General features: G+C 44.9%; 1 protein-coding gene across 1 annotated transcript; it reads left to right on the forward strand.

Moving 5' to 3' along the window:
• Positions 1-8,795: 8,795 nt before the first annotated feature.
• On the forward strand, positions 8,796-21,801 carry PLPBP (pyridoxal phosphate binding protein). Its single transcript, XM_001513208.6, has 8 exons — positions 8,796-8,904; positions 12,714-12,821; positions 12,941-12,976; positions 14,619-14,694; positions 17,446-17,580; positions 18,272-18,414; positions 19,972-20,070; positions 20,374-21,801. Exons 1-8 carry the CDS (start codon positions 8,806-8,808, stop codon positions 20,500-20,502), a joined length of 825 nt encoding a protein of 274 aa, XP_001513258.2. The 5' UTR covers positions 8,796-8,805; the 3' UTR covers positions 20,503-21,801.
• Positions 21,802-22,495: the final 694 nt, after the last annotated feature.

The following is a 22,495-nucleotide window of genomic DNA, read 5'->3' on the forward strand; positions in this document are numbered from 1 at the left end:
GGAGACAACTGCAGAAAAAGCAGTGTCATCTGGGGAGACCCAGATTTCCATGATGGCCAGTAGGAAAGCAGGTGAGTCATATCCCCAAAGTCACCTCCTCCCAGAGAAGGTGGAGCTCTTTCATAGTTCGTTGGAGAGGCAAACCACCTCCCAGCACCAACTGGGACATTCTGGGAGGATAGGTAGACTAAACGTTTGGTCCTAAGCCCTGTAGTTTTTCTTGTTGATCAATTAATCCGTGGTATTTATTGAATACTTACTATGGGCAGAGCCCTGTTCTAAGTGTTTGGGAGAGTACAGCAGAATTAGCAGACACATCGCCTGTCCAAAGTAAGTTTCTTGTCCTTTCAATTGTCTGCTTTTATTTATAATAATTGTATCACATGCTTAATGTGTGCTAGGCACTATATTAGAGGCTAGATACAAGGTAATTGGGTGGGTCACAGTCTGGTCCCACGTAGGGCTCACAGTCTAAATCCTCATTTTACAGATGAGGGAACTGAGGCACAGAGAGGTGAAATGACTTGCCCAAGGTCATGCAGCAGACAAGTGGTGGAGTGGGATTAGAACACATGTCCTGACTCCTTGGCCAGTGCTCTATCCACTAGCCCATGCTGCTTCACAAAGCCCGTTGGAAAGGTTTTTAAAGCATACCCTTTGGCTGTGATCTTGCTGTCAAACAACATCAGTGGCAAAATGAGGTTGTCAAATGATACATATCATGATGAATGTTGAGAATCCAATACCTGTAGATCACTGAATTAAGTGCAGTGGAGGTTTTATAAGTACTGGTTTGGAAACGAGCTGAATAAAGATTCTGGCAATGCTCCCCCTGACAATGCAGCTCCAGGAGGCTGGCCATCTACTGCCTTTTCAGTACATGTGTGTTTGTTTGCACTAGTGAGTTGTTAATGGTTTCCCACTAGAACTTGTTGGCCAGTTAAATATACTATGATGAATTTGAGGCTTACAAGGAAGCAAAAAAATAAGCAAAGTTGGCATGGAAATGACTATTCTGAGAAGGAAAAAGGGGAGCTGGGAGCTTGGATTGGAATCCCAAGTCACTGTTAGATAAATTGGTAGGTGGATTTGATCCAGAGGCATGCAGCCAGAGCTTACAAATCATGAAGAAGATCTTGTCTATCTTGCCACTGACCCCTTTTTCATGTTCTCCTTCAGGCCTGGATCTAGCCCCCACTTCATATCTGACAGCCCACCACTCTCCCCACCTTGAAAACAATCCAAAAGTCACATCTCTTCCAAGAGGCCTTTCCTGACCTTTATTACCCCTATCCTCCCTCTTTTTTTTTTATGGTATTAAGTGTTAAGCGTACTGGAACAGATACACACTAATCAGGTTGGACACAGCCCATGTCGTCCATGGGACTCAGTCTTAATCCCTATTTTACAGATGAGGTAACCAAGGCACAGAGAAGTCAATTGACTCTCCCAAGATCGTGCAGCAGGCAAGTGGCAGAGTTGGAATTAGAACCCAGGTCTTTCTGACTACCAGGCCCTGCTCTCTCTGCTAGATCAACACTGCTTCTCTCCTGTGTCAACTATGAACTTGGCCGTGTACCTCTTAAGCACTTTGATACACCCTCCAGCCCTACAGCACTTACATAAATATTCTTATACTTGTTCTTATTCTTGTACTGTACTCTCCCAAGAGTTTAGTTCAGTGCACTGCACCCAGTAAGCGTGCAATAAATACCACTGATTGTAGTGCATGACCAAAGAAATCTCAATCCAGCACTAATATTGGGAAATATTTTCCTTTATTAGGTGTTCTCACTGTTTACTTTGGAGAAAGCCAGCTCAAGGATGCTATCTAATCTACTGTCATGCTATGCAAACTCAGCATGCCTTTCTAATGCTTCTGACGTGATCTCATTTTCTTTGGAGGCATGGAAGCCACCCCTTAGTAGAACAATGCAAGTCATTCCCCAGCTTAGGGCAGGGAATCAGTAGACAGGCAGAGAAACTGGTACTCTGCAGTCTCTTAGGGGCCCTAAAAACATAGGAAGGGGGAGAGGCTGGGGGGAGTCAGGCCATGAACAAGACAGAAAAGAGGGGCAGCACTTGATCTCACCCTGACCCTGTAAGCGCTGGGGTAGATAGAAGCTAATCATTCATTCATTGATTCAATCGTATTTACTGAGCGCTTACTGTGTGCAAAGCACTGTACTAAGTGCTTGGAAAGTACAATTCAGCAACAAAGAGATATTCCCTGGCCACAACTCCATCTTCTCTAAGATACCTCAGTCAGAGCTGTGACCTAGCTACCTGAATCGATTTAAGCTGGAGTACCATTGTTCTGTTCTCCCCCATATGTCAGAGCAGAGTAACCAAGCAACTGAGAATAATTTGCCATTATTTTATCTTGTTTTTTTTAAATTCCCACAAAAGAAAATCACAGTGTGAAGACTCTCAGAGCCAATTTAGAGCTCTAACATACTCATCATAATTCAATGGGCTTGGACTACTGAGTGAAAAATGTAAAAGCTTAATGCCATTCTCTTGGGAGTGGGCACAGATAAATTCTATTCAGCTGGGTGTTTTGTGATCTTTTCTCTGTTTTTAAAGAAATAGTCTTTGCTGATGAGGAACAAGGAGGGAAATCTCATCAGTAAGGATTGCTTCCTTGTTTGTTTCAATCAATCATTGGTATGTCTTAAGTGCCTACTTTGGTAAGAGAGAGAAATATAGTAGAAAATGTAAAATATAATACAAAAGCCAGTAGTTTAAAAACTTGGCCAAAGTTGAAAACCCAGGACAAAACTGACCATTTGCTGTTTGTGATGACCTAGAGATCGGTTGACTTCTGAACCAAGACCTGAGAAGCAATATAGCCTATTGGATAGAGCACAGACTTGGGAGTCAGAGGATCTGGTTCTAATCCTGACTCCATTGATTGCTGTGTGACCTTGGGTAATCAACTTCTCTGTGTCTGTGACCTCATCTGCAAAATGGGGATTAGGGCTGTGGAATACCATGTGGGACATAGACTGTGTCTTACCTGATTAGCTTGTATCTACCCCATCACTGAGTACAGGGCCTGGCCACATAGTAAGCACTTAACAAATACCTTTTTAAAAAAAAAAAAAAAGCTGGTGCTCTGTTTCCATTTTCTTAAGATTTCCCAGAAACACAACTCTAAATGATGAGCACCCATCCATCAAAGCTTTAACTTCCCATTTATTGCTTATTTGCATAAAGAGTAAATCCCTTTTATAGGCCAACAAGTGATATATTGTGTTCAAAAGAGGAGTTGAAATGTATATGTTCAGATTTATCAAAAAAAGAGGAAATCAATCAGAACATCTTCGAATTTCTATTGTCATGATGTGGTTCTCCTTGTTTCTGTCCATCTAGGCTAAAAAACCCTCTGTTTGCTTTTGATAGCTTTTAAAAAAATTATTGCTTTGAAAGCTACATCTACTTTTCTTTGAATCTGTTTAATGGCTTCTTAGTACAGTGCTCTGCACACAGTAAGTGCTCAGTAAATATGATTGAATAAATGAAGTGAACCTTAAAGGAGGTGAGCACTAAAATTTCCACACCCACAACCTTGGTATGCTCCTTCACTCCTCCTTCTTTCAGTTCTTACATTGTCTATCAGAAAATCCCATTGTTTCTCCTCCAGAGCACTTCCCAAATCCTCCACTTCCTCGTTACCCAAATGACCCTCACTCTGGTCCAGGTTCTCATCATATCCCAGCTAGACTACTGTACCAGTCTCCTCCTGGTTTCCCTGCCTCCAGTCTTTTCCCCTCTCTAGGCCTATCATTCCACTGCTAAGATGATTTTTCTAAAATGTCATTCGGCACATGTTTTAGCTTCAAAGTTCTCTTGAAATTTCACCTATTCCGAGAGGACTTCCTCAATTTAATTTTTCTTCTCTCATGTCATCTCCTCTCAGCTACCGCCTCAGCATGTCATGCACTCACTGACATCTGTAACGCTTGAATAAATAAATTTTTATCTAGTATTTAAGCACTTGTCGAACCACATATCCACCTTTCTCTTCCTCCTAGCTGTAAACTATTTTGACTGTCTTTCCCCATCAGACTGTGAGCTCTTTAAGAACAGTGGTCACGCCTTTTACCTCTTTTTGTACTCTTGCACTAGTAGACACTTGATCAGTACTAGTGATTGCAGAAGACACCAAGCTTTTCCAGGTGGTAAAGTGCTGTGCAGATAAGAAAAACTTTATAAACCTGAGTGGACCAGAAAATGGCCTCTCATGTTGAACTCCAACATGAATACATGCAAGATAATGTTCCTAGGGAAAAATAATTCAAAATATACAAAACTGTTTTTCCTCCTCAAAGATGACACCACTATGAGATGTTGGTTGTAACTCAATCTGTAGTATTTATTGAATACCTCAGTGCTTGGCCAAGCACAATAGATTTAGTAGGCATGATCTCTGATCTCCAGGAGTTTAATAATAATAATTATGGTATTTAGGCACTTACTATGTGCCAAGCACTGTACTAAGCGCTGGGGTACATACAAGGTAATCAGGTTATCCCATGTGGAGCTCACAGTCTTAATCCCCATTTTTACAGATGATGCAACTGAGGTACAGAGAAGTTAAGTGACATGCCCAAGGTCACACTACAAACAAGTGATGGAGCCAGAATTAGAACCCACGACCTCTGACTCCCAAGCCCGTGCTCTTGCCACTAAGCTATGTTACAATCTAATGGGGAGACAAACTTTAAAATAATTTACAGAGAGGTGAGAGATATAAAGGGGATTTATACATTAGTGCTTAACTAATAGGATCTCTAAGGTTTGCATGTAAATTCTATATTAGGTAGTAAACAGATTATCTTGTAACTTCCACAGGGCTTGGCACATAGTAAATGCTTAACAAGTACCATAATTATTACAGTAGGCTGTGCAGAAGTACTGCTGTGACAGTTGGGAGGGATAGAAATGAGTTGGGGAAGGCCTCCTGGAGAAAACAGAAATTCAAAAGCTTTCAGAATGAGGAGCGTTGTCTTTTGGATTTGAAGAGGGAGGTACCTTCAGGCAGGAAGGGGAAAGGCATGAGGAAGAGGTCGACAATGGGAGAGACAAGAACAAAGTAGAGTGGCTAGAGAGGGACAAAGATTATGAGCTGAGGAATAGTGGAAGAAAAATGGGTGCCTATTCAATCATTTGAGCACAAAACACTGTATTTACTGCTTGGTAGCAGAACTGATCCCTACCCTCAAGGAGTTTATAATCTAGAGAGAGTGACAGGATTTCAAAATCTAAGTCAAGGACAGCCAGTACAGTGGCATGTTCCAACTGTGCTTAGCCCATCTCTTCCTTTCCCTCTCAGTATATTTCTTTTGTAACCTCTCTAGATAACATGGGCTTTGCTATCTACAGGTATATCTGTCTGATGGGTGAAGCAAATCACAAGTCCCTGTCCCTGATGGTTTTGCGCCCTTAGCAGTTTATTAGAAGCGAACATTCAGCTGTGCTAACTCTAGGCCTCTGCGCAGCAGGCCAGATCCAAACTTCTAGGGTTTTATGACAAAATTTTTTAAAAATCTTAACTATATACATCAGAATATAATAAAAAAGTTTGATCCGTATTAAGACCATCATGGCATGCTTTTCAAAGAACTAAATGCATTTGAAGACATGATAAAAGTTCAATTTGATGTATAAATTACAAGTAGTAATCAATCACTACGTCAATCAAATGTATTTATTGAGTGCTTACCTTGTGCAGAGCACTGTACTAAGTGCTTGGGAGAGTACAGTGTAACAGAGTGGGTATGCATGTTCCCTGTCCACAAGGAGTTTGCAGTCTAGAGAAGGAGACAGGCATTAATGCAAATAAATTACAAATATATACATAAATGCTGTGTACATAAATGCAAATACAAGAGCAAGGGTGACACAGAAGGAAATGGGAGAAGAGGAAATGAGAACTTAGGGAAACAAATCTAGGTACTGAGTGGCCACTCTGATAGTGGCTCTTTCACTCCAGACTTGTCTACCTCAGAATTTAAGGGCAAAGGGTGATCGAAATGCAGCTTGCAAGGTATGTGTATTTTTTCTTCATTTAAAGTGTTTCATGGGGAAAAACAAGGAACGATATACTTCATTATTTATGTCACCGGCCTTTTGGGGAGCTTATCCCTAGCCAAGAACTCTCTTGCACAGCCACCCTGCTGGGCACCACTCCCTACTAACCATTGACACCTACCCTCCTTCCCTCACCACCCCATCCTTTAAGAATGCTGGCTCACCTCTTCAGTTTAAAGAATTTTTTTCTGAGCCGTGGCTCTGGACTATATTATGTTTTGGTGTTTGAGGCTATTCAGTTTGTGAGGCTTGGCTGCTCCCAAAATATTGAACACACAGAGTGGGGCAAGCACTGTACTAGGTGCTTAGGAGAATACAATAGAAATAGAAGACATGAACCCTGCCTTCAAGGAATTTGCAATCCAATGGGCAAGACAGACACGAACTAATTTAGAAAGGGGAAAGAACTACTTTAATACTTAAGTGTGCCAGTTATATACAGAAGTGCTACAGGTAGTTGTGAGTGTAATTGAGATGTGGTGGGGTGAAAATATGAACAAACTAACTACAGTAACCTTGGCAACCTCGGAAATTAAGTACAATACCCTATCCTGAATCTAAGAGATTTGACTGAAGAATGACCTTGCAAGCCTACCTTGCTTTTCTTCAGAAATGAGCTAGTATAATTTACATTAAGGGCAGTATCAGAGGGCCAGTGCTTTCAAAAGTCCACCAGGCAAAGGGCTTTGAGGTCTGTTGGGTGATATGCCTATAGTCAAGGCTCTCTTGAGATAGTAACCCAGTACCATAGCAATAAAAAGGAGTGTTTTTTTGGTTTTTTGTGTCTTTTGGTGGGGCGGGACAGGCTCCTCAAAGTCCAAGCACCCAAAGACTTGGACAGTAGTGGCATTTAATAAGCGCTTATTAGGTCCTAAGTAAGCCATGGCAGGGCAGACTCATAATCTGAGAGGAAGTACAGATACCTTGTCCCCATTTTACAGATTACGCAACTGCAACATCTAGACTGTAAACTCTTGAGGGCAGGGAATGTCTTTTATATAGTTAGGGTGTATTCTCCCAAGCACTTAGTACAGTGTTCTGCATACAAAGCTCAATAAATGCAGTTGACTGAACCACACAGGGGCTAAGGGGAATGGTGGGAGGGTAAAGTGGGCAAGTCACACTTCTCTGTGCCTCGGTTTCTTTATCTGTCAAATGGGGATTGATTGTGAGCCCCATGTGGGACAACCTGATGACCTTGTATCCCCCCAGCGCTTAGAACAGTGCTTGGTACATAGTAAACTCTTAACAAATGCCATTATTATTATTATTATTATTATTATTAAGGGAATGGTGGGAGGGTAAAGTGGGGGCCTGTTTCATGGGGTATAACATCTCATTCTTCAGACTGTACGTTAGGCATAGTGAAGCTGATGCGTGGCTCAATGGAAAGAGCCCAGGCTTTGGAGTCAGAGGTCCTGGGTTCTAATCCCCGCTCCATTTGTTCAGCTGTGTGACTTTGGGCAAGTCACTTCACTTCTCTGGGCTTTAGTTACCTCCTCTGTAAAATGGGGATTAAGACTGTGAGCCCCACGCGGGACAAACTGATCACCTTGTATCTACCCCAGCGCTTTGAACAGGGCTTGGCATATTCATTCAATAGTATTTTTTGAGCGCTTACTATGTGCAGAGCACTGTACTAAGCGCTTGGAATGTACAAATCGGCAACAGATAGAGGCAGTCCCTGCCCACTGACCAGTTTACAGTCTAATCAATAATAATGTTGGTATTTGTTAAGCGTTTTCTATGTGCAGTGCACTGTTCTAAGCGCTGGGGTGGAGAGAGGGTAATCAGGTTGTCCCATGTGAGGCTCACAGTCTTCATCCCCATTTTTCAGATGAGGGAACTGAGGCCCAGAGAAGTGAAGTGACTTCCCCACAGTCACAGAGTAAGGGCTTAACAGGTACCACTATTATTATTAGTGGTAATAATAATACCAGTAATAAGCAGCGTGGCTCAGTGGAAAAGAGCCTGGGCTTGGGAGTCAGAGGTCATGAGTTTGACTCCCGGCTCTGCCACTTGTCAGCTGGGTGACTGTAGGCAAGTCACTTCACTTCTCTGGGCCTCAGTGACCTCATCTGGAAAATGGGGATGAAGACTGGGAGCCTCACGTAGGACAACCTGATCGCCCTGAATCTCCCCCAGCGCTTCGAACAGTGCTCTGCACATGAGAAGCAGCGTGGCTCAGTGGAAAGAGCCTGGGCTTGGGAGTCAGAAGTCATGGGTTCGAATCCTGGCTCTGCCACTTGTCAGCTGTGTGACTGTGGGCAAGTCACTTAACTTCTCTGGGCCTGTTACCTCATCTGTAAAAAAATGGGGATTAAAAAATGTGAGCCCCACGTGGGACAATCTAATTACCCTGTCTCTCCCCCAGCGTTTAGAACAGTGCTCTGCACATAGTAAGCGCTTAACAAATACCAACATTATTATTAGTAAGCCCTTAACAAATACCAACATTGTGAATAATGGCCCGGGCCCATCTAGTGCGAGAATTTAGCCCCGCCCCGGGCGACGGAGGAGAGCGACCTCCCCAAGATGGCCGCCGCGACCTCCCGCCCGAGCCCCGCCGCCTCCTGTCCGTCAAACGGCCTTTGCGCTCCCATTGGCGGGGAGTCCCCGGACCGCGCGTGGCGATTGGTCGGGCTGCCGGCGGTGGGCGGGCCGAAGACCGGAAGGAGGGGGGGCAAAGAGGGGCCGCCGCCGCGGGGCATGAGGAGGATCGGCGGCATGGCGGGGGAGCCGGGGCTCGGGCTGGCGCTGCGGGCCGTGACCGAGCGGGTGCAGCAGGCGGCGGCGCGGAGGCCGCAGGTGACACCGGCCGGACGGGGAGGGAGAGGGGGAGGCGGCCGCCGGCGGGGAGGAAAGGGCCGGGCCTCCCGGCCACAGCCACAGCCACAGCCACCCCACCGCACGGCAGGAAGGACTGGTCACCTCCGCCAGCCTGGGGGGGGGCGTTCAGTCATTCATTCATTCAGCAGTATTCATTCAGTCACTCAATTGTATTTACGGAGCGCTGACCATTCAGTCATTCACTTGTATTTACGGAGCGCTGACCATTCAGTCATTCATTCAGCAGTAGTCATTCAGTCATTCACTTGTATTTACGGAGCGCTGACCATTCAGTCATTCATTCCGTAGTAGTCATTCAGTCAGCAGTAGTCATTCAGTCATTCACTTGTATTTACGGAGCGCTGACCATTCAGTCATTCATTCAGCAGTAGTCATTCAGTCATTCACTTGTATTTACGGAGCGCTGACCATTCAGTCATTCATTCCGTAGTAGTCATTCATTTTAGCAATAGTCATTCAGTCATTCACTTGTATTTACGGAGCGCTGACCATTCAGTCATTCATTCCGTAGTAGTCATTCATTTAGCAGTAGTCATTCAGTCATTCAGTTGTATTTACAGAGCGCTGACCAGTCATTCATTCAGTAGTAGTCATTCAGTCATTCACTTGTATTTACGGAGCGCTGACCATTCAGTCATTCATTCAGTAGTAGTCATTCAGTCATTCACTTGTATTTACGGAGCGCTGACCATTCAGTCATTCATTCCGTAGTAGTCATTCAGTCAGCAGTAGTCATTCAGTCATTCACTTGTATTTACGGAGCGCTGACCATTCAGTCATTCATTCAGTTTAGACTGTAAGCCCGTCAAACGGCAGGGACTGTCTCTATCTGTTGCCGACTTGTTCATCCCAAGCGCTTAGTACAGTGCTCTGCACATAGTAAGCGCTCAATAAATACTATTGAATGAATGAATTCAGTAGTAGTCATTCATTCAGCAGTAGTCATTCAGTCATTCACTTGAATTTACGGAGTGCTGACCATTCAGTCATTCATTCAGTAGTAGTCAGTCATTCAGCAGTAGTCATTCAGTCATTCACTTGTATTTATGGAGCACTGACCATTCAGTAGTAGTCATTCATTTAACAGTATTAATTCAGTCATTCACTTGTATTTACGGAGCGCTGACCATTCAGTCATTCAGTCATTCATTCAGTAGTAGTCATTCATTCAGTAGTAGTCATTCATTCAGCAGTATTCATTCAGTCATTCAATTGTATTTACAGAGCACTGACCATTCATTCAGTAGTAGTCATTCATTCAGCAGTATTCATTCATTCATTCAATTGTATTTATGGAGCGCTTACTATTCATTCATTCAGTACTATTTATTGAGCGCTTACTATTCATTCATTCAATACTATTTATTGAGCGCTTACTATTCATTCTTTCAATCATATTTATGGAGCGCTTACTATTCATTCAGCAGTATTTATTGAAGGCTTACTATTCATTCATTCAATAGTATTTATTGAGGGCTTACTATTCTTTCATTCCATAACATTTATTGAGCGCTTACTACTCATTCCTTCAGTCGTATATATGGAGCGCTTACTGTTCATTCATTCAGTGTATTTATGGAACGCTTACTATTCGTTCAACGTATTTATGGAGTGCTGACCATTCATTCAATAGTATTTATTGAGTTCTTACTATTCATTCGTTCAATCATATTAATTGAGCACTTATTATTCATTCATCCGTTCATTTGTATTTATGGAGCACTTACTATTCATTCAATAGTGTTTATGGAGTGCTTCCTATTCATTCATTCATTCAATAGCATATATGGAGCGCTGACCATTCATCCATTCAATCATTTATTGGGCGTGTACTATTCATTCAGTCATATTTATTGAGCGCTTCCTACTCATCTATTTAATCGTATTTATTGAGTACTTCCTATTCATGCATCATCAAGATAAATGGAATGGAATGCCCTGGAATAAAGCCCTGGAATGCCCTCCCTCCTCACATCCACCAGACTAACTCTCTTCCCCTCTTCAAAGCCCTACTGAAAGCTCACCTCCTCCAGGAGGCCTTCCCAGACTGAGCCCCACTTTCCCTCTGCTCTCCCTTCCCTCCCTTCCCCCCCAACCCTCCACTCTTCTGCCTTCCCCTCCCCTCAGCACTGTGCTCATTTGTATATATTATTTATTACCCTATTTATTTTCTTAATGAGGTGTACATCCCCTTGATTCTATTTATGTTGATGACGTTGTCCTGTTCTCTTCTGCTTTGTTTTGCTGTCTCCCCCGTTTAGACTGTGAGCCCGTTATTGGGCAGGGATTGTCTCTGTTCCCAAATGGTACATTCCAAGCGCTTAGTACAGTGCTCTGCACATAGTAAGCACTCAGTAAATACAATTGAATGAATTCAATCGGATTTATTGAGCACGGACTGTGTGTAGAGCACTGTCCTAAGCGCTTGGAAAGTACAACTGGGCAACAGATAAAGTTAATCAGGTTGACCTACCCAACTACGGGCTCACAGTCTGATGCCGGCTCCACCCCTTGTCTGCTGTGTGATCTTGGGCAGGACACTTATTAATGAATAATGTTGGTATTTGTTAAGCGCTTACTATGTGCCGAGCACTGTTCTAAGCGTTGGGATAGGTACAGGGTAATCAGGTTGTCCCACATGAGGCTCACAGTCTTAATTCCCATTTTACAGATGAGGGAACTGAGGCACCGGGAAGTTAAGTGATTTGCCCAAAGTCACACAGCAGACAGGTGGCAGAGCCGAGATTAGAACCCATGACCCCTGGCTCCTAAGCCCGTGCTCTTTTCACTGTGCCTCAGTTACGTCATCTGTAAAATGGGGATGAAGATTGTGAGCCCACACAGGGGCTTGTATCTACCCCAACATTTAGAACAGTGCTTGGCACATAATAAGTGCTTAACAAATACCAACATTATTATTATTCAGCAGGATCTGGGTTGTAATCCTCGTTCCGTCACTTGTCTGCCGTGTGACCTTGGTCATGTCACTTAACTTCTCCAAGCCTCAGTTACCTCATCTGTAAAATGGGGATTAAAATTGTGGCTCCCATGTGGAAAACGGATCTGTATCCAATCAGATTAGCTTGTTTCTACCCCTGCGCTCAGTACAGTGCCTGGCAAATAGTAAGCGCTTAATAAATACCATGAAACAGTTTTAAAAAGCAAATCTTGTACTTGCTGCAGCAGAAGTGGGTGGGTCTTTTCAAGTCTGCCCCTTTTGGAATGAGGGGCTGTGTCTTTAAGTTCTCCATGCCCCTGTGCAGCAGGAAACTCAGACTGCTGCAGAAGTGGATTCTCCCCAGACTGTTGTGAGGAAAGCAAACCAAGATTAGCCAGGCTTGAATTTTTTTTTTCTTTTTGCTCCCCCAAGCAACGCTGAGTCACAAGTTCCCAGTAATTATCTCTCTTTCCCTGCCCACTCCCATCTTCAGAACTGCAGTGAGTCAGTTTTACGACTCACAAGAGGACGAACAGAACCGTGCAGAATGAACCGAACCGACCCATGCAGAACGAAACTCAAAGGCTTCTAGTTCCCTGCAGTGCCAGAGGCCAGGAAGAGTCTGATTCCTCGTATGGGAGTTCCACTGTGATATTTCCATCTGGCTCAGTAGGGGAAGGTCATAGAACCAAATGCACCAACTAAATATTGCTTAAGGCCAGTAATGATTTCCATCCATAGGTGGAGAGTTTGAATTTAGCTCTCACTGATCTGATCCAAGGTAATTCCCCCAGCCCTTCACTTACTCAACTTCTTTCCCTCCTGGCAGGACCTCCCTGCCGTCCAGCCCCGGCTAGTGGCTGTCAGTAAAACCAAGCCCGCTGATATGGTGATTGAGGCCTATATTCATGGACAACGCAGCTTTGGGGAAAACTACGTAAGTGCCCTTTATCTTTCTGAGTTCTATGGGCTGGAAAGAGCTTGCTAGACTAGCCCCTAAAAGCGACCTCCCTGCCATCTTTCTAACTCATACTGTTTTCATTTGGTTTCCTGTAGGTTCAGGAGCTGTTAGAAAAGGCATCTAATGCTAAAGTAAGTGTCTCTCAAATTCTGGGCTCTGTCGCTCTTCTAATCCTGTGCCCCCTACCCTCAGTTGAAACCTTAAGTTTTGGGGTTGTTTTCTGGGGAAGGTTGATTTCTCTCACTTTAGTCCTGAATATTCCCCAATCAGAGGACAATCTCCTGAGAAGCAGCATGGTCTAGTGGAAGGTGCTCAGGCCTGGGAGTCAGAAGACTGGGTTTTAATCCCAGTTGTACCACTTGCCTGCTGTGTGGCCTTGGACAAGTCACTTAACTTATTTCTGCCTTAGTTTGCTCATTTGTAAAATGGGGATTCAGTACTGTTCTCCCTTCCCCTTAGACTGCGAGTCACATAGGGGACAGGGACCATCTGATGTGATTATGTTGTAATTACCCCAGTGCTTAATACTTTGCACTTAAGTGCTTAAGAAATACCATAATTATTATTAATCACATGATATTTGTTGAGCACTTACTGTGTGCAGAGCACCGTATTAAGCATTTACCTTGGGAGTTCCCAGATCTAACCAGGATTTTCTTGTCTCTTGGTTTGAGATGATAGTAGCTTGAATCTAAAGAGCTTTAAATAGCACCTTGCATGGCCCAAATTTCTTCAGAAAGGCAGGTGCTTTAGCCAGTGGAGGCCTTCATGGCCTTACTCAACATGATGACCAAGAGTCACACCTTTGCCCATCCGTAGCACCCCCTAATGTGAGAACCCTGTTCCTCATGAGTAGCTATGACCTAGAAAGGTCAGGCTACATCAAGTAGAGGGACTCCCATATTTGCCCCATGCAGGACCTTATCTGAACATCTCAGCTCTGTCCGGACATGATGGGACTGCCGAGTGGAAATAGTCTGAGCAGTGTCCCTGAACCTTCCCCTTTACTGCAGTTGGAAAGTTGGTCTGGACAAATGGTAGACTAGACCCTCCTTGCAGTTGCTGCATTTTGGAGAAGATGAGACCAGGAGCGTCTCATCAACAGAGTATACAGGGTGAGGGTTGGGATGACAAAGTCAGTGGGGTCAGAGGATGGGCCCGGCGGCTCATTGTGTAATGCGCTCAAGCAGCATGGTGTGGTGGATAGAGCATGAGCCTGGGAGTCAGGAGGTAATGAGTTCTGATCCCAACTCTGCCACTTGCCTGCTGTGAGCCTGGGCAAGTCACTTTACATCCCTGTGCCTCAGTTTCCTCAACCATAAAATGGGGATTGTCTGTGAGCCCCACATGGGACAGGGACTATGTCCAACTTGATTTGCTTGTATCCACCCCAGCACTTAGTACAGTGTCTGGTACATAGTAAGCACTTAAATACTATTATTATTATTACTGTTATTAAAACCTGTAATTCTGAAAACTCTAGCCACTGGAAACATATGATGACTAGTGTAGGAAGTCAGGTGCCAGCAGGCTCCCCAGGCTATCGATCTTGGGACCACCTTCCTGCACAGGGGATGGAGAAAGCCCACCCAGGCTCAGCAACTCTACATACAGCACCGTAGCGGAATCTGGGTTGGATTCTAGCAGTAGCATGAGAAATTGGGAAGGGAGAAAAGGTCTTTTCTGAATTTGTTTTAAAAAAAAGTCAAAGCATCGAGCTTTCTGCTCCAAATTAATGCATGACTTCTCTGTCCTCTTTTTCTCCTTCATCAGATCCTGTCATCTTGTCCTGAGATTAAATGGCATTTTATTGGCCACCTGCAAAAGCACAACGTCAACAAACTGATCAGTAAGTTGGGAATTGCTTTATCCCCATTTTCTCCTGAACATATTGGGGAGTATGAGAAGAAGCTCATACTCAGGGAAGCAGCATGGCATAATGGATAGAGCAGGCACCTGGGAATCAGAAGGTCATGGATTCTAATCCCGGCTCTGCCACCTGACTGCTAAGTGACCTTTGACAAGTCACTTCACTTTTCTGTGCCTCAGTTACCTCATCTTTAAAATGGGGATTGAGACTGTGAGCCTCATCTGGTACAGGGATGGTGTCCAACCCAATTTGCTTGTATCTACCCCAGCGCCTAAATCAGTGCCTGGCACAAAGAAAGCACTTAACAGGTGCCACAATTATTATTATTGTTTTTATTGTTATGCTCCTGCTGAAACAATCCAAAATCACAGTAGGAAAGAAAATCCCACTGTCTACTAGCTAGTCTAGTATTTGATCATGCCCCAGATCATCTCGTCCTTCCTGGACTCAGAAGAATTCATCTGAAATCAGGGAATAGTAGCAATCTGAAGTAGTATTTATTAAGCACTTACTGTGAGCAGAGCACTGTACTAAACCATGGGAAAAATTACACAAGTGACAGGCACACTCCCTGGGCCTCCAGGAACTAATAATCTCAAAATATGCCAGGGGGAGTGTTTGGCAACAGACACTAAGAGGTGTGAAATAATAAACTGCAGCTTAAATCCCTCTGTGTTCAGTATTGGTTCTGTTAGGAAGATTCTTTCTTTTTTTTTCTTTTTTTAATCTCAGGGAAGGTTTAATTCCACTCTAGGTCTTTTTGCAGGGAGGCTCTAAGGGTCGGCCTATTGTAGGAAGGACATTTGAGTCAATGCCTAAGCTAAAAAAGGAGCAGTTTTGGTAATTACCCGTCTTTGTGTCTGATTTCCCAATTTCACTTAGTCCCTGGTTTATTCCTGGGGTTTGTGTTGGCATGGCATTCTGGCAAGGTGCGAACCTGGCTAACTGGTCTCTGGCTTCACACCGTTTTTAACCCCCAGCAGTCAACCAGACCTGCTCCTGCTCAGCTTGGGTGAGGAACCGAATGCTTCAGGTTGCCAGTTCTCTTAGGCCACTGAAAAAGAGACAGAGATACTGTTTGTTCCCAGTGAGTCTGTATTCCCCTTTCCATGTTTAGTCTTTCCTGTTGGTATGGTGGGGAGCTATTTCTAGGAGGCGAGGCTTGAGACTGAGCCCCCCTGTGGGACAGGGACTCTGTCCAACCTGATTTGCTTGTAATAATAATAATGATGGTATTTGTTAAGCGCTTATTATGTGCCGAGCACTGTTCTAAGCGCTGGGGCAGGTACAAGGTAATCAGGTTGTCCCACATGGGGCTCACAGTCTTAACCCCCATTTTACAGATGAGGTAACTGAGGCACAGAGAAGTTAAGTGAGTAGGCCAAAGACACACAGCTGACAAGTGGTAGAGCCCGGATTGGAACTCACGACCTCTCACTCCCAAGCCCGGGCTCTTTCCGCTAAGCATGCTGCTTCTCTTGTATCCACCTCAGCACTTAGTACAGTGCCTGGCACATTATAAGTGCCTAACAGATACAATAATTATTACTGTGGCCTCCTTCCTCAAACCAGGCAACTCTCCCCTAGCCTGATTGTGTGGCTTTTTCCTTTGGCGTGGACCTCAATAAATCAGTGGTATTTACTGAGCGCTTACTGTGTACACAGCACTGTCCTAAACACCTGGGAGAGCACAGTGCAACAGAATTAGCCGTTACTTTCCCTGCCCATAACGAACTTATAGTCTAGAAGGGGAGACAGACATTACTATGAATAAACAAGTAATGTATAATATGTAATTTAAAGATATGTACATAAGTGCTGTGGGGTTTGGGATGAGATGAATATCAAATGTCCAAAGGTCACAGATCCAAGTGCAAAATTCAGCGACAAACACCAGCGACCCTGGAATGGAAAAAAACATGATCTATCTGTTCAATTCAATTTCCCGTTAGAATGTAAGCTCCTTAAGATGAGGCATCAATCAATGGTATTTCTTGAGCGCCTACTATGTGCGGAGCACTGTTCTAAGCTCTTGGCATGAGGTCTTAAGCCGTAAGTGCTACGTATAGAGGAAGCCCTTGGCTTGAGATGGTTCAGGGTTAAAACATTTCTAAACTTATACCCTTTCAGTTGTACAGTGCATCAGGTTTTGACCTTAAAAGCACTAGTCTCCTTTATGGCTCCTCCTAGCTCCAGGGGTGTGGGGTTGGCTTGTGTGACCCATAGGGAAATGGAGACTTAATTTTATGAAAGCTATGATGAGGGAAGAAAAGGGGAGGAAGTTAAAGCCAGGGGTGGGTGAAGAGGTTACCCGATCCCCAGGTGAGTCATCAGAGGGCAACATGCCTCTTCCACTTTCAGTGAGGTAAAGGTTGACTAACCTATCATAGATCCTCTCACCTGATGCAGATACATTAGTATAGCTCTATTACTCATTTGTAATTGAGCATTCAATTTTGGGTGATATTTTGGTAAAAATAGGGTCTCCGGCTTTGGCTTGGGAACCAAACTGCCATTTATAACATTGGAAAATTTCGTTCTGACAACATCTCAACTTGAAGATGCAGTTTTCTGGACCAGTTGAGTAGTAATTTAGAGGATCCCTCGCCCCACAACCCCACCCCCACCTCTCTCAAGCACGTAGTTCAGTTCTCTGGCCAGAGAAGCCCTTCAGGAAATGTCGATGACGCACAGGAAGAAAACCTCTTGAATTCTTCCTCTGTCCTGTAGCCGTCCCTAACCTCTTCATGCTGGAAACAGTGGATTCTGTGAAGTTGGCCGATAGAGTGAACAGCTCCTGGCAGAAGAAAGGCTCACCTGAGAGGTTGAAGGTCATGGTGCAGGTTAACACCAGTGGAGAAGAGAGTAAGTGGCCAAGCTTTTCCTTCCTCTGGAGTCGTTGAGGTTCAGTCATTAGTATTTATTGAGCACTTACTGTGTAAGTGCTCCTTAACCTCCACTAAGGGCTTGAGAAAGCACAACACAGTAGAGTTAGTAGAAACAAATCCCATCCCTCAAGGAGCTTACAGTCTCCTGAGTTCAAGCCCTTTGGTGAGTTAAAGAAGTCTCTTGGCATTTGTAGATTTTTTGTTTGCAGCGGCTGTACTCACACATGCAGTGGCACTGAGCCTCTTTAGAGGGTCTCTTTAGTTGCCAGCAGCCACAGTCTTACCTCTTCAGGGACTGGATGGCCACCCCTGTCATTTTCTCCCCATTCCTCCTGGATTTCACCTCATGACAGAGCAGGGGTTTCTCTAACCAATCACCCGTGAATAACATGAGGCAGCTGTACTGGGGTAGGAAGAGAGAGGCCAGTTGACAGAGGTTGCCTTCAAAAATCTAAAACCTGAATTGCCAAAGAGGGTCAGAGCCCAGATCTTGTTTTCCCTAATTTGGACTTTGAGTGTAAATGCATCCTAGAGTGTAGCATGGGAATTTTCAAAGAGAAGAGTATCTCCTGATCTGAGATTTGGCGGCTTTGGGACTGGAAGGGGTGGAGAATGATGCAGATCCCTGACTGATTTGCATGTGCATTTGTTTTTTTCTTCCCCTGAAGGTAAACATGGTCTTCTGCCTGCCGACACAGTGGCCACAGTGGAGCATATAAATACCAAGTGTCCTAGCCTGGAATTCGTGGGGCTGATGACAATAGGGAGCTTTGGACATGACCTCAGTCAGGGACCCAACCCGGACTTCCAGGTACAGTTTGGGAGTCACACTAGCCTGGGCAGTAATAACTTAGTGGAGAGCGGTGTCAGGTTTGCCGTAGAAGCAGCGTGGCTCAGTGGAAAGAGCATGGGCTTTGGAGTCAGAGGTCATGAGTTCGAATCCCAGCTCTGCCACTTGTCAGCTGTGTGACTGTGGGCAAGTCACTTAACTTCTCTGGGCCTCAGTTCCCTCATCTGTAAAATGGGGACTAAGACTGTGAGCCCCATGTGGGACAACCTGATTCCCCTATGTCTACCCCAGAGCTTAGAACAGTGCTCTGCACATAGTAAGCGCTTAACAAATACCAACATTATTATTATTATTATTATTACTCCCATCTGTTAAGTAGTAACTGTCTAACCTTTGCCAAGTAAAGGCTAATGGACCTGCTCCCTGGCAGTCGAGGGGCTGCATTTTTTGGAACCCCCACGTCTAGGAAAACTGCTTACAATCATTTCCTCTGGCACTGCACCAATCTATATCAAGATAGGCTCATGTGGTAGGAGGGATCATCCTTGATTCTACGGATACATTCTAGCCAAAACGCGGAGCGAAAACACGCAGTGTGACAAAACGGAATGTCTGAAGCGACTCCACCCTGGCAGGGAAGGAGCTGCTTCCCCAAACTCCTTAAGCCAATTGGAACTTGAGAGAAGGAGATTTATAATAATGAGTACTTGTGGTATTTGTTAAGCGCTTACTATGTGCCAAATCTTGTACTAAGTGCTGGGGTAGATATAAGACAATCAGGTCAGACACAGCCCCTGTCCCTCATGGAGCTTGCAGTCTAAGGGTCAGGGAAACGCATATTTAATTGTCATTTTACAGGTGAGGAAACGAGATAAGGAGAAGTTGCAACTTGCCCAAAATCACACGGCAGACAAGTAGCAAAACCCGGGATTCAAACTCATGTTCTCTGACTCCTAGACCTACGCTCTTTCCACCAGACCACGCTGCTGTTTATCGAGGAAAGGTTAGGCTGTGTACTTCCACACTGGAAGCAGTGTGGCTCAGTGGATAGAGTACAAGCTTGGGAGTCAGAAGGTCATGGGCTCTAATCCTGGCTCTGCCACATGTCTGCTGTGTAACCTTGGGCGAGTCAGTTCACTTGTCTGGACCTCATTTACCTCATTTGTAAAACGGGAATTAAGAGTGTGAGCTCCATGTGGGACCAGGGACTATGTCCAACCTGATTAACATGTATCTACTCCAACATTCAGAACAGTGCTTGGCACATAGTAAGCGTTTAACAAGTACACTAAGTATTATTAATCATTAATAGTATTACTACTGACTAATTTTTCTGGGGCTGGAAGAGAAGGGAAGGCAGTTAAAAAGAATTCGCTGAAACCTTATTCACCTGGTCACTGAATCAGACCCCTCTGAATCTTTATACCTGAGCAATGTCGACCTTTTACAGAGGAATCACTGACTTTACCGACCGAGCGCCTTTGGAGAAGGTGGGAATGAAACAGAGTTTACCCATAAGTCCGTCTCTTTCCTGATTCCATTGAATACCATTGATTGATTGACCGATTTTCTTGCCAGATGCTGGTGTCCCTCCGGAAGGAGCTATGTGAGAAACTGAACATGTCCACTGACAGCGTGGAGCTGAGCATGGGCATGTCCATGGATTTCCAGCATGCGGTAAGCTTCCCTCTACTCCTTCATTCATTCAGTTGTATATACTGAGCACTTACTCTGCACGGTGCACGGTACTGAGCGCTTGGGAGAGGACAGTAGAACAATAGACACGTTCCCTGTCCACAACGAGCTCCTTCACCATCCCCTGAGGACACACCTCAACAGCCCAAAGGCTGGATCTGACATGGGGCCCTTAGCCTATTTTTTCCTTGCCCCCTGGGAAATCCCTTCGCAGTGAGCCACAGGGACCCTGCCCGCCTGCTCTCTGTTGTCCAGCCCTTCACGTCCCTCTCCACTTCCCCGCAGATCGAGGTGGGCTCCACAAACGTCCGAATCGGAAGCACCATTTTTGGAGAACGAGATTACGCAAAGAAATCCGCCGTGGACAAGGCCATGGACATGAAAGCCAAAGAGGGAATGGCGCAGGAACTCTGAGCCAACAAACGAGAAAAGCACCTTTTGCAGGTGCCAACCTGAAAACCTCATCGCAGGAGACTTAACTATGCACTAACCCAGATTTTAATTTTCAGATCCCTTTGTTCGAACACTAAAATGCTCCTCTTTGGGGAAAGGACCTGGCCAGAGGGTGCTAGTGACGATTGTCTGTGTGGGTGGGAGTCGCCTTCACTTTCGTGCCCCGACTGCATTAGAGGCTCATCTAGAGCTGTGCCTCTGGAGCCCCCCAGATTTGAAGAATCCAGACTCTGCAGCGGAGAAGGTTCAGAAATCCGAGCAAGGAAGCCAAATTTCCTCCAGAATCCAGCCCAGCAGCACCAACTAATCAGGAGCATATTTTCCAGGCTGACACGTGTTACCTTGAAAACCACGTTCCCTGCTGTCACGTCTACTAATAGCCTCTCACCTTTCATGGGGCTTCCAAGGCTTCTCGGTGACTGTGCATTTAATAGACTCGCCTGCAGAGCATCACGCTTCCTGCCTCGGAAGAAGGGATAGGCGGTTGTTGTCCGCTACTCCTCCTCCCGTCCCATCCTCCCCGCAAGGATGACCAAATGGTCTCTGCACCCTCTCCTTGGGGCAGCTGATACAGGATGACACTCAGTGGTTTAAGCCACTCATCCAAGAAATGTCTTCATCCAGACCTGCCCCCGGGGAAGGGCTCTGATTGGAACTGTGCGCTGGCCCATCTTTTCCGGAATTGCATTAAAACGACTGTTGTGGTTGGCAGTCTTGCATCTTTTCCCCCTGGATTAGGCTGCACCCCGTGGGGTGGTATTTAAGCTCAACAATAAATCTTCCAATCGCAGTGGTTCTTCTGAAATGGAGAGAAGACCCTTCAGAGCCAAACCAAGAAGCCTGTCAGTGAGGTGTCACTCTCTGGGATTCATTTTCCTTGGAGAGCATTTAGCTGCATAGACAAATGCTTGTAGGCAATTGCTCTCTAAATCCAAATTTTCCCCGTCTCCCTATTTGTCTGCTCAAAAAGAAGAGAGGTAGTGAGTAGAGAATTACACAGAAAGAGCATTTGCAGATTCATGACAAAAGGCTTCAAGTGTGCATTGTTTTTTGGGTGTCTCTTTTTAGTGGCTTGTCCCCTCCTTCATGCAAGCACAGGACTGTTTTATGAAGTGACTTCCTGAACATAGTGCTGAATGTAACTTTTAATCAGAGTTGTACAGTGTGATATTTCATAGCCTGTTAAATTAAAATGTGTTTGAATAATACCATCTGTGCCAATTACAAAGCAATTAAAAGATGTAATTTTTTTATGTTCAAGTGTGGTGATTGCATTTATGGCGGGGTGCGGGGGGAGCTGAAATCAGTGGGAAGAGCCGCTTCTATCAAATCGTCCTTTTATAAAATTAGCTGCCTTTGGAGCACAGTTTTCCTCGCACTTCTAGTGTAGGAGTTATTCAACCCATGAGTAGAAAAGACCCTTTGCCTGTGATGACTGGATCTGTGACCTGTGGGAGTTTGATGGTTGCCCCACCCTCAACCCCTTAGCACTTAGGTACGAATCTTTAAATCATATAGTATATTTATATTAGTGTCTGTCTCCCCTGCAAACTATAAGAACGTGTCTGCCAACCCTAGCACGGGCCTGGGAGTCAGAAGGAGGTGGGTTCTAATCCCTGCTGTGCTATGTAGCTGCTGTGTGATCTTGGGCAAGTCACTTTACTTCCCTGTGCCTCAGTTACCTCATCTGTAAAATGGGGATTAGGACTGTGAACGCCATGTGGGACAGGGACTGTATCCAATGCGATTTGCTTGTTTCCACCCCAGTGCTTAATATAGTGCCTTGCATATAATAAGCACTTAACAAATACTTTTATCATTATTAACTGAGGCCATGAGGTCCGGCCTAGTTAGGCAAGCCCGAACCTCTGATCCCAGGGAGGGCAGGCCCCTTTAGCCCTTCCCCCATTATTATTGTGCCCAACTTTTCCAGGGCCACTGGATGAAGAGCTCA

The sequence above is a fragment of the Ornithorhynchus anatinus genome, chromosome 5, assembly GCF_004115215.2.
Source record: "Ornithorhynchus anatinus isolate Pmale09 chromosome 5, mOrnAna1.pri.v4, whole genome shotgun sequence".
Lineage (NCBI taxonomy): Eukaryota > Metazoa > Chordata > Mammalia > Monotremata > Ornithorhynchidae > Ornithorhynchus > Ornithorhynchus anatinus.